The 27,880-nt window shown below is 30.7% G+C and overlaps 2 protein-coding genes across 6 annotated transcripts in view; both read right to left on the bottom strand.

Moving 5' to 3' along the window:
• Positions 1 to 27,880, bottom strand: part of LOC142223555 (beta-1,4-glucuronyltransferase 1) — a 313,449-nt gene that overhangs the window by 16,250 nt on the left and 269,319 nt on the right. The gene's annotated exons all lie outside the window — the stretch shown is intronic.
• Positions 1,103 to 2,784, bottom strand: PolD3 (DNA polymerase delta subunit 3). Its single transcript, XM_075293433.1, has one exon. It carries the CDS (start codon positions 2,669 to 2,671, stop codon positions 1,337 to 1,339), a length of 1,335 nt encoding a protein of 444 aa, XP_075149548.1. The 5' UTR covers positions 2,672 to 2,784; the 3' UTR covers positions 1,103 to 1,336.

The following is a 27,880-nucleotide window of genomic DNA, read 5'->3' as shown; positions in this document are numbered from 1 at the left end:
AAACCCAATTTTTTTGGTTTCCGGCACTGACACCCAATAAGCCGATACAACTAAGATATTTAGTATGTCGTGATATCGAAATATTGGTTAAAATCGATATTTCCAAATTAATAATGGATTTCTCAACAGCTATTCAGCTTCTTTCAAAATTTATTATCTGCCTCGTACAATTTTTGGACGAACATTCGAAAATTCTTACTTTTGCAATTTTTCGCATTTGGAATATATCGCTGCCCCTATACTCATTTTGGTCATACATCCGTGTTGAAATAAATAGCAATAACAAACAGAAATATTGGTTCTTTGCCTCCCATTATATGATATTCATGGTGGCGAAACTCACTTTTGGGTTTTAAAATGTTACCCAGCATCCTGCACCAAAAGAAATTGTTTAGTAGACTTTTTTGTTAGCTGCAGCTGCACTTAAACTCGTTTTAGTTTAATCGAGTTTAAAAAATATCAGACAATATTTGCTATATCTGGCTGGGAGGGATATCTCATTTTTGTAAGACTTGTAAGTTATATGAAAAGATGATGTACAGTGGGAGAAAAGATGATTCAATTTGTAAGAGGAAATTTCCCAAATGTTTTCTCCATAAGGAGTTAGCATAAAGGGCCCAAAATTGAGTTATCTCTCCCAGCCAGATCTATACTAAAGGCTGTGGAAAGGTTCATTCGCCCGAACCGAAACATGTACAGTCCAGGCGTGTATAGATTTGTATCTGGCGTTTTCTTTTCAATGGCTCTATCAACCATGTTCCTTAATCTATATCTGTCCATAAAGCTCGAAAAATAATTGTATAATTAGATATAAAAAATAATAACCATAATCGTCATATTGAATGTTTGCCCAGGTATATTTGGGAGCTATCGATTTTGCTATGCAAGTACATTTACACTTAATACCATTTAAAATATTTACTCCCCTCCTATTTTACGATATATCCTATAGGAGTCGATTTGTTTCAAATAAGAATAATGTGAGAAATTAGATATAGTCAGATTCGGCTGGGGCAGAACACCACCTTTTTGGCATTGGCCAAGATTTGGTGTCTGGTCGAGCTCAATTCTTCTGTCATAGGTTCAAAATAAATACAAAGCGTTTCTTAACATATAACCACATTGGTTTTTATTTTACATTCTAAAGATCAATAACTTTCGATTAGATAGTAAAACTAATCAGAAGGGCTGGGAAAAAATGCAAAATAATAATACTTCTGTATATAAACCAAAAATCTTCAGTAAAAGAATAAATATAAAAAAAGAAAATGTTGATTCTATACAGATTGCTTTAAAAATAAACATATTTTTACGATTTCCATATGCCATATGATTTCTACTTTTTTGAAAAGAAATTCATAATATTCTGTTGCTTAGTTTTATTACCCGAAGCCGCCACTGTAGACTTGGGCGACGATTTCTTTGATTCCTGGGGGGATGTTTTCTTTTTGGGTGACTTCTTTATGGAGGATGTTGTAGATGATGCTGGAGATTTCTTTTTGGCTGGTTGTGATTTCGGTTTTGCCTTTTTGGTTATAACAAAACCATCTTCATCTAAATAGGTTTCATTTTGTTGAGCTTGTTCATCTTCTTTTTGATCATTCTTTTTTCCAGCTTCATCTAGTTTTTCTTGTTTTACAGTCGGTTGGTCTTCTTCATCCTCATCATCGGAATCAATTATTCGTCTACGTTTGGAAGCTGTAGGCTTTTGCTCCTCCTCCTCCTCCTCAACATCACCATCATTCATTTCAACATCCGAAGAAATGATATCTCTTTTAAGAGCTTCCAAATTTTCCTCCTCATCCGAGGATATTGTTTCTGCTTCTTCTTCACCATCATCATCAGCGAATAGTTGCACTGATGTATTGGAGGCGGATGTAGGTGCTGACTTCTTAGTAGCTTCTGCTGTTGTTTTTGATTTTTCTGTTTGTTTTTTAAAGAAGTCTTCCATTTTCTTGGGTGTGGGAGGCTTTACTACACCACCTGAGGGTTTTGTATCTTTCTTAGCCTCATCATTCTTTTTGTTAGATGCCGAAGAGCTAAAGAAATTATTTATACTTCCTTTCTTGGCAACAGGTTTATGGGTTGAGGTCTTCTCTGGTGGTGACTTGTCTGTTTTAGGTGAACTTTTCTTTTCCGTTTTTACTGTTTCTGATATGGACTTTGCTGATGATGTATTCTCTTTTTTTACCTCGGGTTTCAAATCTTTTTTCTCTGGAACCTTTGATGAGGCTGGTTTATCAGAGGCTATGCCATTTGAAGTAATTCCATTTCCAGTGCCAGATCTTTGTCTTTGTTTTACACCTTCCAATATGCTCATGGGTTTAAATATTGCCGCCGGTGATTTTGCTCCACCAGCCACTTCCACTGCATACAATGATGATTCGGCATTTTCCAACTTTTTAAGCCATTCCTTTAGTTTTGATTCTTCCACAATTTTATAGATTTCCTTGACCTGTTTATTTTCCTTCTGTTGTTTACCATGGACCACATAGTATTTTTCATATTTAAGTTTTTGTTTCTTCTCCTGCTCCTTGACAAAGTCTGCAACAATTTTGTTCACTTCGTTATGTGTTATCTTGTAGTCATCCAGTAATTGGGTCATCAAAACTTTACGGTCAAATGTAATTAAGCAATTGTTCAAGTCATCCTTGAGTTTTGTCGAGCCCATAATTGCGTAGCCTTAATGGAATTTATACAGATGTAGATTTTACCGAGCGTAGTTTGTGTTTTGCAAAAAATTGCGCGGCGTTCAATGTTGGTTGAGTAACAGGAATGACGTGGAAATGATACGAACAGTCGGTAACAGCTGTAGTATCAACGTCATGTTTGAGCAGCCCTGTTTTCAGCAGGGTTGCATTTATGCTAACGGTCTTGTGACTTTGAAATTTGTGTAAAGAGAAATTGAACGATAAATACAAATCAATGGATATATGAATGAACAGAATATGAAGATGAACCGTTGTCATGAACTAAAACACCGAGAAAAAAAAACAATTAAAAATAAATAAACACCTATCATTTATAAATGGGTAAAGATAACCCAATAAACACAAGCATTGGAGAAATGCTTATATTCAATACGCTTTCAAACATTTTTCAAAAAATTAGCTTAGAATTCAATTTGAGAAATTGTTGAGAAAATCGCGTTCTCAACAAAAAACAGACATTACCCTCAACAGTAGATTTCAACACGTTAGCAACAATTTCTCCACATAGTAGCAACAACTTTTCAAACTAAATTTAATTTTAATGCTGCAAACCCATTGGAAATTTTGTTGAAGGTAAGCAATATGCAAGACCATTTGAACTAATGTTGAAGATGGGATTCACTATCAAATTGATATGGCGTTACCTACGAAAAATGCTCATCCTTGTGTTTGTTGGGAATATTTTGGTACTTGAATAGTTAGTTATTTTCGTCACGTATATATTCATTTTGTTTATATTTTATTTTTTTTTGGAAAATTCGGAATAGGCAATTTGCAAATTAGCTGTTGTGTTGTTGACAAATTTCGCAATAACAGACTCGTAATTGATACTTCAACAATCGCCAACTGTGATGGGGGAAGCGTATCAAAAAGTATGAAATGTACATGAAAGTATTTTGCCATCACTATTGTTACAAGAGCCATTTTATATTTTGTGAAACACCAAGTGCAACTACCATCTTATAATTTATTTAAATAAAATCGATAGTAAAGTGCTGAAAACATAGTTATTTCGCTTAAAATTGTAAAAAAGGTATATTGGTGAACAATTTTTGATTTTCCAAATGGAATAAAGTGATTGTTTTTCAGATATTTTACAGACACGCTGCCTCCATCGAGAATAAAAAAAAACTGGCTGATAGACGCTGCAACATGTAACTTGCCACTTGTAAATCAACATCATTCTATTATTAATGAAAAAATATGTTAAATGTGTTTAGTGGTATAAATGCTATACTATTTATAAGAATTTATAAATGTTTAATCAAATTAATAAACATCTAAACAATCGCGTTTTACTTGACCACAATGATTCTTTTACAACTATCTTAAAATGCACTTTTTCTGATAGTTTGAAGGGGTCTTATTGGCGTCGTTCTAAATTTTTCTAAAAAGGCACCTAATAATTGCACTCATGCGATACTTTTTTGTAGTAACTTGGCGTGGTACAATTTCTCAATAGTGACGGCGCTTTTGCGAGAAGTTTTGGATATCGTATATGACTGTTTTCGACGGGGTGGGAATTCTCAGAATAGGGATCAATAGTACAAACCAATAATCGATTTTTCTACTTTTCGATTATTGACTTTTAATCAAAAATCAATTTTCGATTATTTTTACCAATCAAAATTCGAATATTCGATTTTTCATAATCGATTTTCATAAAAATAATGATTATACAAAATATTCGATTTTATGAAATATATATTTGTTTTTGTTGGTGTTATCAACAATAGTTGGAGAGAAATGCAAAAATTAGTGTTCCAGTCAAACATTTAAATTTTTGAAATTTGTTTAATATATTTTTAAAATGTTAAATATAAAATTTTTAACATGTACGAATCATTTATCATTAATTCCCAAAATAAATTCAAGGAAATTGAAAACACAAAGGATTCATTCATATCAATTTGATATTTTATTTAATAAAATCAGTATTTTTATTCTTATTGGTAATATAATTCTATAGATAACAATTAAGAAATATCTAGGTATTTTTCAATTGAATTGAAACCAATGAATATGAAAACAGAAAAAACTAAAATCGATTTTTGATAGTCACAATTAAAAAATAGTTCAAAATCTAAAATAGATTTTTGATAGCCAAATTAAAAATTAGATGAAAATCTAAAATCGATTTTGCGATTATTTTATTTATTAATAATCGATTTCAATTTTTTAGATTTTCATGCCCATATTCGAATAATCGATTAATCGATTTTCGATTTATAGATCCCTATCTCAGAAGCGCCGACAAATTCAAAAACAGTGCTAAAACACATGAATGTTACTATTTGGGTTCACTTAGTGTATAAATATAACCAAAGTGATAAGGTGGGTATTAAGTTGGAGTCATATGTTCACGACTGCCAAAAAATGGTCAGCGGCGGCAAAAATCGACAGCGCGGCATATATATTGTGATTTCATGGTAATTCCAATGAATAATTATCCGCCAATGACCATACACAAATTGTATAGGTTGAGTTGCTCAGGGGAAAAACTTAATACCAATAGCCGCAGACTAAAATGGGTCATTCGACTGGCCATAAATTTTTGCCACTGGGGTAGGCGGACTGACAGCTGGGCCAATTCAAATATTTCCATCCGGCGTCGGTCAATTACATAGAGATAAAAAACCGGATATTTTTCAGTTGGGGGTTTCTTGGTCTAAAGAACCGTACTGGGACTTTTGACGCTTTAAAACATCAGGGTTTTTAACAAAACCCCACAATCGGTGTAAAAAGATAAACCGATCCACCGGTGTAAGTTCATCGGAAGACTATTGGCAAGCCGATTCGATCGCCGAAACAAGGTGTTGCCTATGGCGATAGGTGGTAGGAAACAAGAAGAAAATTTTTGCGGACAAGGTTGTTTTTTTTTTGTTCGTCGTGGAAGAATGTTTCACCTACCGCCTATCACTATGGTAATATTTACACACTAAATCGGCCGAAAATATCGGATCGGCGTAGAGACTGGGCGTCCTCACTATCCGATTAATAATTAACCGGAATATAGATAACCGGTTTGAAAAATGCATGTATATTTTATCGAAACGATAAATAATAACAATACATTGAGAAACCGGACTTTAGTTTGATATTTTAGACGAGTAGACATTTTTGCGTCGGCTCAGCAACCGGTGGAAACTAATGAGTCGCGATGACCATCAAAAATTGATCGGTTTCAATATCTGTTCTATTTCTGAATGTATTTGCATAGGATGGGCAAATGTGATGGTCCATATTGTCTCTACGAAGGGGGGGGGGGGAGGTTAGGTTAAGTATAGTGGCAGCCCGATATTTCAGGCTCACTTAGACTATTTAGACCATTGTGATACCAATGTGGTGAACTCCTCTCTTATCACTGAGTGCTGCCCAATTCTATGTTGAGCTCACAACGAACGGAGTTCCACATTGCAGTGAAACCACTTAGAGAAGCTTTGAAACACTCAGAAATGTCACCAGCATTACTGAGGTGGGATAATCGAAAAAATTGTGGGTGTTTGGCCAAAGCGGGCATGCTAACCATTGCACCACGGTGAAAATGGAATGTCATCAATAGGGCTGTTTTCTTTTAGCACTGGATACCCTAAGCGGTGAAGGACTAAAAGAAAACAGAGTACTCGTTTATCCAGGACATCTCCAAAAATACGCAACACTGTCATCAGCTGTTCAAAAACAATCACAGAAAAGAAGTGAAATCTTGCATTTTTAATGTATGAAATGCTCCAATTAGTAATAAATATTTACTGCTGCGATTATTTATGACACTATACCACTTTGAATTTCATGTTTTTCGATAAATTAGTCACAATAAAGTGCTATTGTGAATCGATGAAGCGTCACTTTATCAAAACACAATCTGGCAAGATCGGCGCGACTTGCACTAATGAGATGTTCTGGATAGAACACCAGTGCAACGATTTTCTGGATAGCCCATACAAATGTTGTATCCAGTGCCAAAAGAAAACAGCCCTAATGATGCGCATCGCACGTTGTTTAGGTGCATACGTTGGGGCGCCGAAAGATTGGAATTAGAGGTATAAATCGTCGAAATTAGCGGATCCTGATAGAAAACAAATTACGGCAGACGAACGGCATTGGAACATAATCGCGAAGTATTGCGAAGTCATATTGAGGAGAAAGAAGATCGATCTTGATTGACAACACAAGGGCTACCCGGAATGACCATGGGAATAGATGGACACATAGAGAAGCTACGGTCACAGTAGACAAAAGCACCTACATGGGAGTTCCTCTCGAAGTAATGTGGAAACGGTACCGAGAAGGGGCAAAACTACAGGAGCGAAAAGGGTCGCGGTTTTTAGTCGATAATTGAACGAGTCCGACATACGACGGAATACGTTCTTGTCAGATGCGTAGAGGAATGTTTACCCTCCCTCTGCACCTCAAAAAAAAATCGAAATAATTACGAACCAGCTGATGTCCAGAACGGGTAATTTGACTCTCCTACCCAGAATTAAAAAAAAATGAAACTTAAATCTAAGAGCATTCAAAGCTATGCATACCCAAAATGTATGTTTGTTCCGACATGCAAATCGTGTGTATACAAATATGACCACAATTTCCAGAGGTCATTGGCGCTAAATCACTTGCATTAGAAAATATCTCTACCCTCTGCAAATTTACCATTAATATGGGTCGGATGTACGTAACCAATTAGGAAACCACAATCATTTATGCATTAAACCGCATCAACCACAAAGTCGGATGACTCTCCACACATACCATCATCAATACACACCACAAGTCATGAATCATCTGTAATGCGAAAATTCTCATATCCATTTCCACATACAGATTATCGTTATCAGCGTCATCAGAATCATCTGTACGTACACACACTCACATTCTATTCACCTTTCAACAATTTATGCACATCTTTCATTGAGCCCATACCAATCGTATAGGCATTTGCACAACATTTCACTCTTCCTGCTCGCTCCGCTTACTTTCACGAGGGAATACCGACCGATGTTTATAAATACATTCGCGAGTTTATTACCTTATCATACCTAACCTCTATACTCCCATGATTGTGGCCACTTGTTAGAGGTAGTAGCTTGATGTATTTCTCACTACCGCCTCCATAAAAGATTTCCTTAGCCCGAAATGTACGCCACGCAAAACACGACGAGAAACAAAAGTTTACAAACGGTTGTGTCGGTGGTGGTATTCGGTATGCGGCCCGTTGCGCTGTTATTCGCATAAAAATGGCAAACAAATTGTGTGTGTGTGTGTTATTTTATATTTGCTTGCCACAAAATAAATTTAAGGTTTGCCCATCAGCCACAATGGCAGTGGTAACACTAACAACAATAAACTTGCGTCAAAATGAAACACACAAACAACAATAAATATTTTTATGGCAAACATGGAAGAAAGTACATAGGCGCCGAAGGTCAACCCTTCGAATGCAATGGGAAGAGTATCAAGGATATGTGTGTCTGATTTCATTTCACGGAAAATAATGCAAAAATATTTGTCCTAATGGATTCAATAACATATTTGTTTTACAGTGAAACTGACCGATTTATAGCCAGAGAACGAAGATGACCCATTGGGCCATAAAAGTTAAAACCTCAACGAAGGCGGCGGCTTAGATTGAAATTTGTATGATTGGCGCTGGGAGTAATCTTATGAATATGTATGGAACAGGGAATGTAGCCACGCTGTTTCTATCGATAGCGACTAGCACTAAATTTTTGCGACCGGCGTCGGCGATTGACGGCTGAGGTGACGCAATATGTCTACTCGGCGTCGGTCAATTATTAATTAAAGTAGACTTGTTTTCGTTTAGTACCAGATACCCAAGCCTTGACTGACTAACCGAAAATAGAATACACGTTTATCCAGGCCAGAGCTCGTGTAGAACATATCCCATACATTGGTCACATTATAAGTTAAGTCCGAAGGCATAATCGATACTGCTGCATGCTTATGGGATCGATAACACATTTACAGATTATTTAGTCATCGAGAACAATTCGTATCGACAGTGTGGCCACCGTAAGATTATTTACAAACACAGACATTCCGTCCGGAAAACTTATAGTCTGTACGACGGTAGTGTACTTGCCTTATGCGCTTTACAGACTATTAGTTATTCCGGACGGAATATCGGTGTTTGTAAAGAATCTTACAGTGTGTCGGATCGATACGACTTGTCGGCGATGACTAAATAATCGGTAAATGTGTTATCGATCCCATAAACATGCAGCAGTATCGATTATGCCTTCGGACTTAACTTCTAATGTGCACAATATATGGGATATGTTCGACACGAGCACTGTCGTCCGGAATAACTGATAGTCTGTAAAGCGCATTAGTGGGAGAAAACTTGCTCGCGTGTATGTCCCGAGAACGAACACATATTAGGGCTGTTTTCTTTTTGCACTGGATGTAACATTTGTATGGGCTATCCAGAACATCGTTGCACTGGTGTTCTATCCAGAACATCTCATCAGTGCAAGTCGCGCCGATGTTGCCAGATTGTATTTGGATAAAGTGACGCTTATTCGATTCACAATAGCAATTTATTGTGACTATTTTATCGAAAAACATGAAATTCAAAGTGATACAGTGTCATAAATAATCGCAGCAGTAAATATTTATTACTAATTGAAGCATTTCATACATTAAAAATGCAAGATTTCACTTCTTTTCTATGGTTGTTTTTAAACAGCTGATGACAGTGTTGCATATTTTTGGACATGTCCTGGATAAACGAGTACTCTGTTTTATTTTAGTCCTTAACGGCTTAGCATATCCAGTGCTAAAAGAAAACAGCCCTATTGAAAAATGAGCTTAGGCTAAATACATTGAAGATAAAGTGCAAGAACTTACCTAAAAAATAAAAGGTTAGATTTGAAAGAGCCAAGGGGTTGCTTCGCTTAAACGAAAGTGGCCGTGATCAATTTTTTTCAATCGGAAGCCATTCTAAATTGAGTCTTTTTGAACAAACAATAAACCGGGTTTACTTGCCAAAGAGGTCTGCTGAAAATTTACACCTTTGATTGGCCACGAGATCTCAAGCGCTCGATTTCGAAATGGGTGGTAACGATATAGACCGCCGTAACGGGCGATGGTTACACCCTGCTTGTATTCGTCGACCGTGAGATCAAAATAAATGCCGAATATTGTTGGAAAACTGTCCCAAAAGACACGAGACCTCACTGAATGGATTTTGTTTCTCAGAGCATGCCCGGTTCCAAAAGATTTTATCTTTACCCTAATGATTTTGGTAGTGATTCTGAGGCAAAGAAGGGGATAATTGAAGTAAGGATACATTTAAGACCCAATTCTCCATTAAGTTGATGATAGCGCATTTGATACTAGGAAACAAATTTTAATTTATTTGTTTTTCCGCTTTTTTCTTCATGTGATATCTATGTGATATGTGTGCATAGACCAAGAAAATATAAAGACATCGTTTGATAATTCACAATGATTTTGTTTATTTGCAGTGCGCTGTCATTCCACTCAATTGTGCAGTCAAGTGACTCAACTTCTTTTTGGAAAGTGACTCAATTTCTTTTTGGAAAAATGTATAGAATTGTATATGCTTTTACAATATTTGCTATTTCATCAAGAGAACAAAGGAAAGAAAACAAAAATAAAGCCAAATTAAAAAACCACTCATTTGCAGACGAAAAAGTGCCGTCTACGGTGTGCAGACAAATTACAGCGCTGTGAATTCACTTAAGATGTCTATACCTTCCTTGGTCTATGTAATGTGCTTCAAAAACACCTGTTAACGACAACTTAAATTTCCAAATTCAGACTCGATTTCAAGTCAAGCAAAACTACACATATTAAGTCGTATCTAGGGTGATCAAAACCGGTGGACCGGTTTATTTTCTTACACCAATTGTCGGTGGAACCGTTTTGTTTTCAAGACTCAACAACCGGCTTTCGGTTTTTATAGTTCAGGATGTACTCAAAATACTCGTACAATAAGAGAATATGTCTTACCTTAAATAACCACATGAGCAATATTTTTGGAGCAATAAAATCTTCATCTTACCTGCAAGAAAAAAGTTAAATCATTATAATTGCAACGACTAGTAATGTGTTTTGTAATAGGTTAAGCTACACTAAAAAAAATTATTTAGTTTTAGGAATTTTTAATTAGAGTATATTACAACGTGGATATGGTGAAAATATGTAAATATTTCTCGACAAAATTAGGAAAATGTATTCGATATAACTAATTAGATTTTTGTTGAAGAAGATTTCGTATTTTGAAGTACGATTAAAATGGACGCACTTTTTGTAAAATTAACAACTTTATTATTTTATTCTCTTTTTTAAGACCGTGTAACTAAGGTAAACAAAATATTATTAATGTAAAGGAATCTTTCTCAAATTGGTGAAATTTTACTTAAAACATATTAATTTCCATATAATTAAATTGGCCTTAGTGTTCCCTTTTTGGTGAGTGTACATCGCTTATCATACTAAGAAAGAAATTCCCTAAATATTATGTTGCAATAATAAAATGTTGACCAAATTTTCTGTAGAAATAAAATTTTGAGTAAAAAATTTATAGAAATAAAATTTTGAGAAATTTTTTTATAGAAATAAAATTTTAAGAAATTTTTGTATAGAAATAAATTGTTGACCAAATGTTCTATATGGATAAAATTTTAAGAAAATTTTCTATAAAAATAAATTTTTGACCAAATTTTCTATGGATATAAATTTTTGACCAAATTTTTATAGAAATAAAATTTTGACAAAATTTTCTATAGAAATAAATTGTTGACCAAATTTTCTATAGAAATAAATTGTTGACCAAATTTTCTATAGAAATAAAATTTTGAGAAAAGTTTCTATAGAAATAAAATGTGGACCAAATTTTCTATATAAATAAAATTTTGAGAAAATTTTCTATAGAAATAAAATGTTGACCAAATTTTCTATATAGATAAATTTTTAAGAAAATTTTCTATAAAAATAAATTTTTGACCAAATTTTCTATAGAATTGAAATGTTGACCATATTATCTACACATAAAAAATTTTTTCTCTGATTCAATCACCAAATTAATTGATCCAATTAATTTTTTAATTGAAATGTCTTCAATCACGAAAATGATAGTATCAATCACAGTTTTAATTGGGCATAGAAAAAATTCTTGATTAAAAAATTGATTGATTTTTTCAGCAAAATTCAATTAATTTTTTAATTGATTCAATTAAAAATTTAATTGATGTTGATTGCAAAACGCAATTAATTTATTAATTAAAAAAGGTAACTATTTTTAATTACTTAGTTAGATTGGCTTAGAGTTTTTATTTGGATTAATAAATGATTGTTTGAAATACATTTTTAATTAAAAAAGTAAAAAAAAATCAGCACTTTTTTAACTGAATTAGTCTTCCGAATTTGATTAAAAAGTTAATTGTATCAATTAATTTTTTAATTAATCATTTTAAAAATTTCAATCATTGACTTAATTAACTTAATGTTTCTACCATGATTAAAAAGTTAATTGTATCAATTAATTTATTAATTGAAAAAAATTCAACTTCAATTATTGGAAATATTTTGGTGATATTTTTTCTGTGTATATAAATAAAATTTTGAGAAAATTTTCTATAAAAATAAAATTTTCTATAGAAATAAAATTTTGAGAAAAGTTTCTATAGAATTAAAATGTTGGCCATATTTTCTATAGAATTAAAATTTTGAAAAAAAAATTAAAAAATTTGAGAAAATGTTGACTATGGAAATAAAAATTTGACAAAAATGTTCCTATAGAAATAAATTTATGTATAATTTTATTCTCTTTTTTAAGATCTTGTAGCTAAGGTAAACAAAATTGGTTAAATTTTTTCCTAAAACATATTAATTTCCCAATAATAAAATTGGCCTTAGGGCTCCCTTTTTGTTGAGTGTACATCGCTTATCATACTAAGAAAGAAATTCCCTAAATATTCTGTTGCAATAATAAAATGTTGACAAAGTTTTCTATATATAAATAAAATGTTGACCAAATTTTTTGTAGATTTTCTATAGAAATAAAATTTTGAGAAAATTTTCTATAGAAATAAAATGTTGACCAAATTTTCTATATAGATAAAATATTAAGAAAATATTCTATAAAAATAAATTTTTGACCAAATTTTCTATGGATCTAAATTTTTGACCAAATTTTCTATGGATCTAAATTTTTGACCAAATTTTCTATAGAATTAAAATGTTGACCATATTATCTATATAAATAAAATTTTGAGAAAATTTTCTATAAAAATAAAATTTTGACAAAATTTCCTATAGAAATAAACTGTTGACCAAATTTTCTATAGAAATAACATTTTGAGAACATTTTCTATAGAAATAAAATTTTGAGAAAATTTTCTATAGAAATAAAATGTTGACCAAATTTTCTATATAGATAAAATATTAAGAAAATTTTCTATAAAAATAAATTTTTGACCAAATTTTCTATGGATCTAAATTTTTGACAAAATTTTCTATAGAATTAAAATGTTGACCATATTATCTATATAAATAAAATTTTGAGAAAATTTTCTATAAAAATAAAATTTTGACAAAATTTCCTATAGAAATAAACTGTTGACCAAATTTTCTATAGAAATAAAATTTTGAGAAAAGTTTATCTAGAAATAAAATTTTGAGAAAATTATCTATAGAATTAAAATGTTGACCATATTTTCTATAAAATAAAAATTTGACAAAAAATTTCCTATAGAAATAAATTTATGTATAATATTATTCTCTTTTTTTAAGATCTTGTAACTAATGTAAACAAAACATTAATGCGATAGAAACATTCACAAATTGGTGAAATTTTACCTAAAACATATTAATTTCCATATAATTAACTTGGCTTTAGTGCTCCCTCTTTGTTGAGTGTACATCGCTTATAATACTAAGAAAGAAATTCCATAAATATTCTTTTGCAATAATCTCCTTCCTATTCATATTTTACCCACAACCCTGGTCTATCACTTTTGTTGATTTTCGATAGCTTTAATTTATATGCATATTAAATATTTAATGAAGAATTATATGGAGTCCTCTACAAAGATAAATAAAACATTTGCCAACCAATCCTCCAATATTGTGGGGGAGGACTATGTGATTCTTAATAACTACTATTTGTACAAATAAACCAGGAACATACTTGCCTACCTACTTGCCTAAGAAGACAGCTAAAGGAATTATGAAAACAGGAAGTATGACAAGTACGAAAAATACCAAAATCCAGTGATACGCAGGAAATACACAACAACATTGCATTTCACAGGAAAAAGGAAATGAACAAGTAGACAGCGAGAGAGAGAGAGAGAGAGTGTGCGAGAAGAACCCAACTCAAATAGGAAATAAAAAATAAGGAAAACGAAATATTAACCAATGCAATGAGATGAAGAATGAAATTTCAAGGAATCTACGGAGTAAATTTACCCACAGTCGGAAAAAATGCAAATTGTTGGCATATTTAAAGATGACAAAGGAAGTTGTGGTAGTTACATGGATACTTTTGGTAAAATTTAAATATTCATTTTAATGTTAGACATATATTTGATTTTGTGACATTGATAGACTTTTGGTACACTCAAGGAAAATAAAATATTAACAAAATTAAATATATGTAATAATTTAATAAAAAACAAATAATGAGATGAGATAATGCATTTACTCATAAAAAAAATTAAATTAATCAAAATTTGAATTCATTGCAGTTACGCAGGTTACACTGAAAAATATATTGTCCTAATATGAAATATTAGATTTTAAGAAAATTTTCTATAAAAATAAATATGTGACCAAATTTTCTATAGATATAAAATTTTTGGCCAAATTTTTTATAGATATAAAAGTTTTACCAAATGTATATAGAAATAAAATTTTGACAAAATTTCAAATACTCCGAAAAAAAGTGAACTGTTTTATAGGAACCTCGCACGAAAATTGAACTAAAATTTACTCCACATTTTGAGATTTCCCAAAGCGTTGTTAAAACCAGGAAAATTTAACTGCAGTTCACGAAATTACATCCTCTCATAGAAGAAAAAATTAACCAAAAGTAAAGAAGAAAATCATTGGCGCCAAATCATCACCATTTTAACCATACAGTAGTTCATTCTTACTATTTTTGGGAATACTACGAAAATCTTCGTTTGCTATAGTTCATATTGAACTTATGTGTACGGTCATTGAACTTTATATCCACGTTTAGTTCAATAACATTTTTGAGACATACTTTAAAAAAGTTAGATTTCATTAAGCTGTAGAACATTTCGAAAAAAATAATAAAATTTAACTACTAGCAAATAATTTTTTTCCAATAAAAATAAGTTAAATTTAGCGTTATTGTACCTACACTCAAAAAAAAAGTTTACTTGGATCCAACGATTTTGACCTTCCTTTAAGGATTTTGGTATTGATTCCGAGCCAAAGATGTGGATTCTTTAATATAAGGAAATTTTTTTGCGACCTATCTGGTTTTAAATCTAGGATCTATAAAACTAAATTTAGGATACATATCTCATTTATCGAATTTTCATTCTATTTTTCGGGTATATAAATAAAGCTATTCACGTATAAGCAAATGCCACTTTAAAAATCCAAATTATGATGGATACTTCGAAGTAAAAAATATTTTCTTAATTCCAAAAAAACTTTAAACCAAAGATGCTAAATACTCAAAATAACTATTAGCCTATATTTGAAGCGTTTTTATCTTAAATCTAAAAATTCAATATTTCAGTTAATTAAAGGACGATTTCCTTAAATCAAAAATGTGTTTCTTTACTTTAAGGAAATTTTGCCTTAAATTTAATGAAAAAATTTTTTGAAGCAAAGATTATAAACTTTCTTTTAATTAAACTTTCATTATTTGAAAGAAATTTGTCCTTAATAGAGTGTAAATTGCGCATCCTAAAATTGAGTTTGCGTAATCTTTAAGATCACGTAAATATTTTTTTCAGTGTACGGAAATTTTTTTCTGTGTATAAATAAAATGTTGACCAAATTTTCTATATAACTAACATTTTGAGAAAATTTTCTGTAGAAATAAAATATTGAGAAAATTTTTTATAGAAATAAAATATTGAGAAAATATTCTATAGAAATAAAATTTTGAGAACATTTTCTATAGAAATAAAATGTTGACCTAATTTTCTATATAAAGAAAATTTTTTATAAAAATAAATTATTGACCAAATTTTCTGTAGATATAAATTTTTGACCAAATTTTAATAGAAATAAAATTTTGACAAAATTTTCTGTAGGAATAAATTGTTCACCAAATTATCTATAGAAATAAAATTTTGAGAAAATTTTCTATACAATTAAAAGTTGCCTAATTTTCTATATAAATAAAATTTTGGAAACATTTTCTATAGAAATAATATTTGGCGAAAATTTTCTATAAAACTAAAATTTTAAGGAAATTTTGAAAAAATAAAATAATTTTTCAATAAAAAAAATTTACGAAAATTTTCTATGAAAATAAATATAAAATATTTGACCAAATATCTTATAGTTATAAAAGTTTTACCAAATTTTAAAAGAAACAAAATTATGACAATGTTTTCTATATAACTAAAATTTTGAAAAAGTTTTCTATAAAAATAAAATTTTGAGAAAAATTTTTAAAGAAATAAAATTTGAGAAAATTTTCTATAGAAATAAAATGTTGACCAAATTTTCTATATAAATAAAATTTTAGAAAATTTTCTATAAAAATAAATTGTTGACTAAATTTTTTATAGAATTAAAACGTTGAACAAATTTTCTATAGAAATAAAAAAATCTATAGAAATAGAATTTTGACAAAATTTTCTATATAAATAAAATATTGAGAAAGTTTTCTATAGAATTAAAATTTCGAGAAAATTTTCTATGGAAATAATATTTTGAGAAAAATTTCTATAAAAAATTTTGACAAAATTTCCTATAGCAATAAAATTTTGCCAAAATTTTCTATAGCAATAAAATGTTGACAAAATTTTCTATAGAAGTAACATTTTGACAAAATTTTCTAAAGAAATAAAATTTTGACAAAATTTTCTACAGCAATAAAATGTTGACAAAATTTTCTAAAGAAATAAAATTTTGCAAAATTTTCTCTAGAAATAAAATTTGGACAAAATTTTCTATACAAATAAAATTTTGAGAAAATTTCCTATAAAAATAAATTTGCGGCCAAATTTTCTATAGATATAGAATTTTTGAACAAATTTTATTAGAAAGAAAAATTTGACAAAATTTTCTATAGATATAAAATTTTTCACCAAATTTTCTATACACTCAAAAAAAAAGTTTACTTGGATCCAAAGATTTTGACTTTCTCTTAAGGATTTTGGTATTGATTCCTAGCCAAATATGCGACATTTTTTAGCGACCTATCTGGCTTTAAATCTAGAATCAATGAAATTATAAAAATTAGGATTCAGATCTTATTTATCTAATTTTCATTTCATTTTCGCGGTATCCCAGTAAAAAAAGTGTCGCCAAAAATATAGTGAAATAGTGAAAATATACTTTTTGGATCCGGAAGTGGTGCCAAATTGACGCAGAAGCGATGAATTTAACATGGGCTTGTCATAGGACGGATGTCCAACATTTCAACAGCCGCTGCACTGAATTTGCATCACTTCTTAAGGTGTGGTGTGAATTTTGTGTGTTGGATGTGAATTAAGGATTTTTGTGATATTTTGACAAATAAATATTTTTTTTTTGATTTTTAATGCATTAAAGCCTTATAATGGCTTTAATGCATTTGTCATCAAAAATTCGCAATTTTTCTAGAAAGGATTTAAATTTTTTTCGGCTAAATTTAAATAATTTGTACAATTTTATTAATTCTTTTTTAAACTACTTGAAACAAATAAAAATAAATTTCCCTTTAAAAATATGAAAAAATCGGGTTATAAAAAAATTGACTCCAATGAACTTCCTGTGCAGTTAAAATAAAGAACATCTTTGAGAGAGCATTTTTGGAAGTTCTTTTGAAGTTGTGCCTTGAGAAGAACTTCCAAATTTTTTTTTGCTGAGATATTAATAAAGCTATTCACGTACAAACAAATGCCAGCTTAAAAATCCCAATAGCGAATACCTCGAAGTAAAAATGTTTTCTTAATTCTAAAAAAACTTTAAACCAATGATGCTAAATCCTCAAAATAAGTCTTAGCCTATATTTGAAACTTTTTTATCTTAAATCTAAAGATTCAATTTTTTAGTTAATTTAAGGACGATTTCTTTAAATGAAAAATATGTTTCTTTATTTAAAGGAAAATTGTCCTTAGTTCAAAGACATGCGACCTTAACGGAGGGACACAAATTTACAAAATTTGTGTCTTAAATTTAATTAAATTTTTTTTTTAAGTAAAGATTATAAACTTTATTTTAATTAAAATGTCATTATTTTAAAGTAGTTTGTCCTTAATATTTTGTAAGTTGCGCATCCTAAAATTTAGGTTGCACAATCTTTGATATCACGTAAATATTTTTTTCAGTGCAGATATAGAATTTTTGACCAATTTTTTTAGAAATAAAATTGCAACAAAATTGTCTATAGAAATAAAATTTGGACCAAATTTTTTATATAAATAAAATGTGTATCGAGCAGAGCCACTTTCGTGCAGCGTGTAGGCAGTTTGAAGGCCATAATTTTTGCCTTGAAACTAATCCTAACTAATGTGTGCTTCGAACAATAAAAAAATATAGCGTTATCAATTGAATCTTGGATAAAAAACGGACTATCATCCGCCGAAATTTCAAATTACATTGTGTGACCATATTCAGAACTGACATTAAGACCACTGTAGCCAGTTCTACCATACACCGGAAAAAAGCATGCTAGGTTCAAAAGATTTTTGTTTTGATTTCGAATCAAAGTTACAATTCGCTTTTAAAATTGAGTTTGAGTTGATAAAAACGTATTAGCGACAACTTAAATGTCCATAATCCGGCTTGACTTCAAGTAGAAATATGTCTTTAAAATAAAGTGTTGAAAAAATTTCCTATTTTTGGACAGTTTTTTCTTTTGTAATCAAGAATTTTAAAAGCCACCTTGCCCTAGTTAAACAAAATTGCCTTTCCTGTAAAGATACCCGGTTTTAAGTTCAACCACTTAAAAATAAGGACAAAACGAATTCATTGAAAAGTTTATCGACTTTTGGACATTTGAGAAATGCGTCTTCTATGCTAAGAAAAAAAATCGCATTAGTAGTTGAAGGACATGAAATCATTGGCCTCACGACAATAGGGTATTCAGTGTAGATATTTTGGCCACGAACCATTCCATTGGTTCGTGGGCCATTCCATTTGTTGCTTTACAATAAGACGAACCTCTTTGCCTAGAAAAGAATAGTCTTCAGTTAGTCTAGATTGGCCGCTATTCCAGCAAAATAGTAAGTTTTAGGGACCTCTTGTTTCGTGAGTAATTTCATACTCTGTGGCAAGGTTCTATTCCCTATGCCAATATACGATTCTATGGTTAAAACATAGCCAACGAATAGTATTCACTTGTACAAATACATATTCTTGTCGCTCATATTAGACAGCACTCCTTAGATAATTCATAATAAATTTACCAAGCAATTCAAATATTCCAACAATTCCCAGATAAAAAAGATTCCACTTGCTGCGGTAATTAAATTTCCCCCCGACCCGACAACCTGGTATCATGAAAACCTCAGCCACTTTTTTAATTGCCACTTAATTGAGTAATTTCACGCTTTTATACCTGATGTGCTTATGACAGATGGCCAGCCGCAAACAAAATGTTCTTAAAAAAGAAAGAACGCTTTTCTCATTTCGAACTCATTTCACCATTCAGTGATGGTAGCCCAAATATGAGGTTTGGGCAACAAAGAACTAAACAAAATCATTGAACAATTTCAAAAATCTCATTTATGCTTTTGGCGTGGTAATTGTTTTCTTGGCGCGTTTTTTTATTTTTGGGGGGATTTAAAAATTTATTGTTTGCCAAAAGGCAAAGCCCTATGCGTTCATATATCGCCAGACTTCCCTCTTGAGGGAACCGCAAAAAAAAAATTAAGGTTAATTTTTGCTACATGTGAACTTTGAATTTGGCTATACCATTTTTTTTTGGTTCTCTTTCGTTATGTGCCTTTGATGGCTCTGTTGGCCCAAAGGCAAATTCCAATAACAATAAAAACAAAAAGAATTCATTATGGCCTTTATGAGAAGTGTGAGTGTGAGTTAGCCATTGATGAGAATGTGCTCAAAGTGATTTGTATGCCATTGGTGTAATTTCCAATGTATAACTGATGTGAGACAATGGGAGGAATTTGGAAACAATTGAAGATATATGTACTGGAATTGGAATTTTCAAGAGCTGCCAAAAAAAAAAATATTGGCCTAATATAAAAGATTGTGCAACCTAAATATTCTTTTAATAACGAGAGAGTTTATAATCTTTGTAATAAAAAATAGTTTCTTTAAATTTAGGACACGAATCTTTGCATCCCTCCTTTAAAGTCGCATGTTTATTAAATAAGGCATATATATGGAAGCTATATATAAATCTGAACCGTCTTTAACGAAATTGACCAAACTTTACGACACTACCAATTGTACTCCTTGCATAAAATGTAAGGCAAATCAGGGTAAAACTCTGGCTTCTTGGACACGGTTGCCACTCGAGCCAAAAATAATTTACCAAAATTTGGAACAAAATTTTCCAAAAAACTACCAAACAAAAACAAAATATTTTATCAACATTTCATTTCAATTTTATTGAAAAACTACCGAACAAAAACAAAATATTTTATCAAAATTTTATTTCTATAGAAAATTTTATCAAAATTCCATTTCTATAGAAAATTTTATCAAAATTTTATTTATATAGAAAATTTCATCAATATTATATTTCTATAGAAGATTTTGTCAAAACTTTATTTCTGTAGAAATTTTTTTTAAAATTTCATAACTTTATATTTCTATAGAAAATTTTGTCAAAACTTTATTTCTGTAAAAATTTTTTTTTTCAAAATTTCATTTCTATAGAAAATTTCATCAAAATTATATTTCTATAGAAAATTTTGTCAAAATTGTATTTTTTTAGAAAATATTGTCAAAATTGTATTTCTATAGAAAATTTTATCAAAATGTCATTTCAACAGAAAATTTTATCAAAATTTTATTTCTATAGAAAATTTTGTTAAAACTTTATTTCTGTAAAAAAATTTATCAAAATTTTATTTCTATAGAAAATGTTGTCAAAACTTTATTTCTGTAAATAAATTTTATCAAAATTTCATTTCTATAGAAAATTTTATCAAAATTTTATTTCTATAGAAACTTTTGTCAAAACTTTATTTCTGTAAAAAATTTTATCAAAATTTTATTTCTATAGAAAATTTTGTCAAAACTTTATTTCTGTAGAAAATTTTATCAAAATTTTATTTCTATAGAAAATTTTGTCAAAACTTTATTTCTGTAGAAAATTTTATCAAAATTTCATTTCTGTAGACAATTTCATCAAAATTATATTTCTATAGAAAATTTTGTCAAAACTTTATTTCTGTAAAAAATTTTATTTCTATAGAAAATTTTGTCAAAACATTATTTCTGCAGAAAATTTTTTTTCAAAATTTCATTTCTATAGAAAATTTTGTCAAAATTCTATTTCTATAGAAAATGTTGTCAAAACATTATTTCTGAAGAAAATTTTGTTCAAAATTTTATTTTTAAGGTGGGTATTAAGTTCGAGTTTAGCCCCTAAAATCGCTAAAGTGAAAACTAAATCAGTAAAAAAAGGCATACAATTATACATATTTGTTGCAAATTTTATTATAACTTAAGCTCAAAGCAAATTTTCACAAAGTTTGTATTCCATAAAATGGATTATTAAAGAAAAGTAATGGTGCAAAAATTAGCGGCTAAACTCGAACTTAATACCCACCTTTATGGAAAATTTAGTCAAAATTTTATTTCTATAGAAAATTTTGTCAAAATTTTATTTTTTTGTCAAAATTTTACTTCTAAAGAAAAAAAATTGACAAAATTTTTTATAGAACTTAAATGTTTTCTAGAAATTAAATTTTTAGACAATTTTCTATACAAATAAAATTTCGACAAAATTGTCTATAGAAATATAATTTTGATAAAATTTTCTATGGATTTCTATAGAAATAAAATTTTGATAAATTTTTTTATAGAAAAAAAAAAATGACAAAATTTTTTATAGAAATAAAAATTAAAATAAAAACATAAATATAAAATTTTGATAGATTTTTCTATAGAAATAAAATTTCTATCTATTTTCCTACTCTTATAGAACTAAAATTTTGACAAAATTATTCCTACTCTTATAGAAATAAAATTTTGAGAAAATTTTCTGTGGGAAAAAATTTTTGACAAAATATTCTTTGGGGGAAAAAATTGAAAAAAATTTATATAGAAACAAAATTTTGACAAAATTTTCTATAACAATAAAAATTTGACAACATTTTCTATAGCAATAAAATTTTAAATAAATTTCCAATAGAAATAAAATTTTGCAAAATAACAAAGCTATCGTGCTGAAATTTTGCATACAATGAAAAAACAGTGAACCCACCAGGAAGAAAACTTTTTTTTTTTTGCCACCACTTCCGGATCCAAAAAGAGCATTTTCACTACTTTTTTGGCGACGCTTTTTTTGCTTGGAAATAAGTGTGCCAAATACGGTGTGATTAGGACCATATTTTGATATAGCTTCCATATAGGCCGATCTCCTGTTTTGACTTGGACTTCAAGACACTTCAATTTTTACCAGATTTGCTAGAGTTATTTTCGGTTCATACACAACTACGCCGAATATAGTTAGCATCGGTCCACGTTTTGATATAGCTAGGGATGCCAGCCAGATTTTGAAGAGGCAAAAAGAGCAGCTTATAAAAAGGGCACACTTTTTCAAATAAAATAAAAAGATTTAATTGCAATTTATTGAAATAGAATTCATTTAAACATAACAAAAAGTTTCATAATATAAACATAAAATAACCCACTTTCAACTAAAGCTAATTTTCTAACAATACTTTGTACGTCATTTACATTTAGAACAGATTTCAAAGTGAAGAAGCAACGTCGGGGTGCTCTTCTTCGCCTCTGATATATAAAGTAAAACACTATTTAATTAGAAAATAACGGCGTAGGAAAATCTCGTAGTGTGACATTTACATATGTTCAGTTTACTTTTACCATTTATTGAATAGCGTTGGAGTAATATTTGTTGTGATGCATAAGTTCCGAAGATTAAGAATAAACGAGAAAAATAAGAGCACACTTACAATCTCTTTCGTTTAACTTTTTGTAGTTTGCCAATTTTACACAAAATTAGAACGTTTATGATGCAACATAGGATTTATAAATAAATTAATATATTAAAAGTTCATATTTGAACAAAAAATTGTGACCGAAACCGCGAAAATACGAAATTAAATTTTGAGCAGCATTGCTCTTTATGAACAACACAAAAGCAAATGCGCGAAAATTAGTGTTTGGGACTGACTCTTTAAGAAAAAATTAAAACGAAATGTCAGAAAATTAATTTTTGGAACTGACACATTTTTTTTTTTAAAGAGAATAGTGGATCATCTATGTATTATAAGGTCTATGTTTTAGCCTATCTTGTTTTAAGAGCATATTTTGGTAAAAAGAGTACATGTGCTCTTCAAAAGAGCATATCTGGCATCCCTAGATATAGCCCACATATAGTCCGATCTCCCTATGTGACTTCTTGAACGTGTAGATACCCGAATTTTTAACCGACGATTTGCCTGAAATTCGGAAGATGGTGTGTATCGGTCCATGTTTCGGTATATCACCCATATAGCCTGATCTGACCTCTTGAGCGTCTAGATATTTCTCTTCCTGGTGGGTTCACTTTTCTATATTACATATCTATATATATAAAATTCAATCTATGTTTGTTTATTTGTTTGTTTGTATGAACCGAGTTGGCTCCTAAACGGCTGAACCGATTTACTTGAAACTTTCAGAGATCATAGGGGAAAATAGGGTACCTCATTTTTTGACACCTGGTCGCGGAGGGGGACCACCCCTTTGTCGGACTTTATGAAAATTGGACCAAAGTTGACCGATTTGCTTGAAATTTTCATTGAAGGTTGGGGTTGGCAACTAGACAAAGATCCGGTACTTTATATTTCGGTATATGGTGGCGGAGGGGGACCTCCCCTTTGTTCGACTTTTTTTTTTTAAAGTACAGTGAAAAAACTAAAATTCTCTAAATTATCTGAGATTTAAAGAGAACATGCGGTGAGGTTATGGAATTAATATGGGGTACCTGATGATTTCATATGCGGACGGGGAGGGGGACCTCCCCCTTGCCTTACTTTTTGAAACTTGGAACAAAATTATGCGATTAGCATGAAATTTTCATTGAATGTTGGGGTTGGCATCTAGACAAAAATCCGCTACATTATTTTTCGATATTTGGTCGGGGAGGGGGGCCACCCCTTTGCCCGACTTTTTTTAAAGTACAGTGACAACAAAACTAAACTCCCCCGACTGAAATTTTACGGAAAAATGGGTGAGGTTATGAAATTTATATCAGGTTCCTGATTTTTTAATAAAAATAAAAGGGCATAGGGAGACATCCGCTTCTTTTAAGTACATACAGAGAAACAATTAAACTTTACCGAGTTACTTGAAATTTACAGAGGACTGGGGAGAGAGAGAGACAAAAGATACGCTTTTCGACATTTGGTCGGGGAGGAGGTCCTCCTCTAAAACTGCAAAAAAAAAAGGCTCTATTAACCATGTTCCTTAATCTATATCTGTCCATAAAGCTCGAAAAATAATTGTATAATTAGATATAATGCATTTGGGCGTCAATTGCCTGTTTCGGTATCAGGCTAACATGAAATATAAAAAAATTTAAGTTTTCTTGAAATTTACAAAGGAAGCGGGGGAAAAGGTTATAAATGAAGAGGCAACCTTCATTGCCCCACACTTGAAGGAAAGTTTCAAGAATTTTCAGGGAAGGTTAGGGGTGCTATTCACTACGGTGTTTGTCGATATTGTATCGTGGAAAGTGACGTCCCTTTAAAACAATAGAGCAAAAATTAAACATCTCCGATCTACTTGAAATTTACAGGGAACGTGGGAGGAGGTGATGAAATTTATACATGATTTTTAAATTAATATATGATTTTTCGATATCTGGTTGGGGAAGGGGAAAATTGAAATAAACTCTGTCGATTTACTTCGATAGAATTTATAGGGACCATTGAGTAGTTGCGAAATTAATATAGGGTACGTGATAGTCCGATATCAGGTCAGAGTGGAGCGAAGGTGGGGAGAGAGTTCCCTTTTGTCGGTTTTTTCTCTTAAATTGAAAGTGGAGGGTTGTCCGTAAATGGGAACTCGGTATATAATTTTATGTTTTTTGCACAGGCTTCTTTCTTCCAGACTTCTTATTAGTAAAGAGAGGGTTCCCTTTTGTCCGTGTTTTTTTTCTTAAGTTGAAAGTAGAGGGTTGTCCGTAAATGGGAACTCGGTACATAATTTTATGATTTTTGCACAGGCTTCTGCCAGACTTCTTTTTAGTAAAGAACTTAAATTTACATGAAATTGGCAGCCAACGTAGAGGGTGCATTATTTTCCAACATTTTAGCAAATGTTAATGTGGTAAAATTTTTTACTACTTTTGCCTTTTCCGATTTATTGGATGGAAAACAGTAATTCATTGTATGTTATTATAATATAATGCCTAATTTTCAGATACGTTGAGGAGAAGGATACCTTTCCTTGACAAACCACACTTAAAATTCACAAGAAATATAGAAGAAGGTACACCCTCTCCCGCCGTATTTGTACCTATAAACGAAAAATCAAGTAGTCCGATTTGTTTAAAAGAATTCAAATCTTTTCGAATTTGTTTTCAGCACGAAGGATATAGTTGACTAAGTTAACGCAAAATGTTCCTCCAAATACGCTTCGGAAGGCGCAGCGAAGCGGGCCGGGTTACGCTAGTTTCACATAATTTTCATCCTATTCCTCCCACTGTACTCGTCATCAGCTGTCATTAAAACATTAAGTATTTGAAGCAATTCTTTGAAATAAATTTTGCACGCACAACTTATAGAGGAATAATGTCTTCGTTTCATTGTAGTTGTGGTTGTTGCCTTTTTTTGTTGTTTTCAAAGAAAAATTACTTAACAATCAAATCACTCTTGAAAATTGAATGGCGAAGAAAACAAAAAAAAAAATGAAATACAAAAAAATACCCACGGTACCAAAAGTCAATGACAACACAAACATTTGCTAGTGTATGATCAAATAGCCTGGAAGCTTAATGAACAAATTTGCATAGAGTCGTGAGGATAATTCTTGCCCTCAATACTACCAGGAAAGGCCTAAGGCAATGACACTTAAACAACACGCTTTTTCGATTGATATTTCACAGTATGTACTACGAATTAGAAATGGAACAAATAAGTAAGATATGATGTGAAAAAAATGGAGTAAGATTTCCTGCTGGAGTAAAGAAAGTTGTTTGAATAATGACATATTGAAAGTCTTTTTGTATTTTGCCTATAGATATCGGTGGGGTAGACTATCTCCAGTGTTACCAATAACATTGTGTCATACCATAAGATATTAGAAAGGTGACATTTTAAGCTTTATTTCCTCCAACAACATAGAAAAAACGGAAATGTTGATAAAATGATACAGCTATACAAAAATGAGGGAACATAATCAAGAAACTCGCTGTATTCATTATTGCCTTTTTTCACTTCCGATGCATTCCTTTTGGACAAGTCCACAAACATTTCTTTTAAAGCGCATGCCGGGATCCCCTATCGATTTTTTTTTTCACTTCCGATGCAATGCTTTTGGACAAGTCTTAGAAAGTACGGAATAAGTTTTGGAAATAAAATTTTCAAAAAATAATAGAAAATCAATAAAAAAGGTAAAAAAATCATCACCGCTGGGATTTGAACCTATGCTATTTGACTTTTTCACTCCCATGGAAGTTCTTTTTTGGAAGGTTTTGAAAATTACGATAATTTAAATTTTTTTTGATTTTTTATTGAAAAAATGTATGCCAAAAAAAAAAAAAAAAAACGATGTATAACATAAAAAAATATTTTTTTTTAGAAAAATATTTAATAAACACATTGCCACTGGTGAGATTTGAACCGCTGTTCTTTACTTTTTTCTTTCATAATAATAAAGGACATCTCAGCAAGTAGTTAGAATGTCATATTACCGTGGGGTCATATTAGGTTCATATCACAAACATTTGAATACATGTTTTGATGCATTGTGTTCAATGGCGTTTTGTGGCTGAGTGTGCTAAGCCGTTCTGTTATGGTGACAACAGACCCAGGTGGTTCAACCCCCAGTGGAAGCAAAGAAGTTTTTCAATTTGTAACAAGTAGAGGCCGAATCTTATGTACCCTCCACCATGGATTGCGTAGAAACTTCTACTAAGGACGGTCATCCACAATTAAATTACTTGGGTTGCGGGCGATGGCAAGGCATCTTAAAACGTCTTAACATCATCTTCTAAATTGTAAGTTAGTCCATGCGGGGTGTATAGTAGACAAAAGAAAGGTCGATTAAATACGTATATATTCAGACCGGTATATATAGGGAAGAAATAATTACGAACCGATATGAAATTTTGTGAGGTAATTATAGAGCCAGAATTGAAATATCGGGTCACTTTACATGGGTGCTATGTACAATTATGAACACGAGTCTACGAAAAATGGCAGATCTTTTTACTGTTTGGTAGATTGGTCGAATTATTGATGTTTTGGAAGATTTTGCAAAATATTCCTCTATTACTATGAAATGCTTCATAAATTTTCTATAGAAATAATATTTTAACAAAATTTTCTACAGAAATAAAATTCGAACAAAATTTTCTAACAGTTTGGCTGAGAAGTCCCCGGTCTGACACATAGATGGCGTCGCTATGTACAATTATGAACACGAGTCTACGAAAAAATGGCAGATTTTTTTACTGTTTGGTAGATTGGTCGAATTATTGATGTTTTGGAAGATTTTGCAAAATATTCCTCTATAACTATGAAATGCTTCATAAATTTTCTATAGAAATAATATGTTAACAAAATTTTCTACAGAAATAAAATTCGAACAAAATTTTCTAACAGTTTGGCTGA

The sequence above is a fragment of the Haematobia irritans genome, chromosome 2, assembly GCF_050003625.1.
Source record: "Haematobia irritans isolate KBUSLIRL chromosome 2, ASM5000362v1, whole genome shotgun sequence".
In the NCBI taxonomy this organism is placed as follows: Eukaryota; Metazoa; Arthropoda; class Insecta; order Diptera; family Muscidae; genus Haematobia; species Haematobia irritans.
Note: the sequence above shows the minus strand (reverse complement) of the source record. Positions and strands in the feature narration are given on the sequence as shown.

What these genes read in the sequence shown, in the direction of transcription:
- PolD3 (XM_075293433.1), bottom strand. Translation starts at nt 2,671, where the DNA reads ATGGGCTCGACAAAACTCAAGGATGACTTGAACAATTGCTTAATTACA.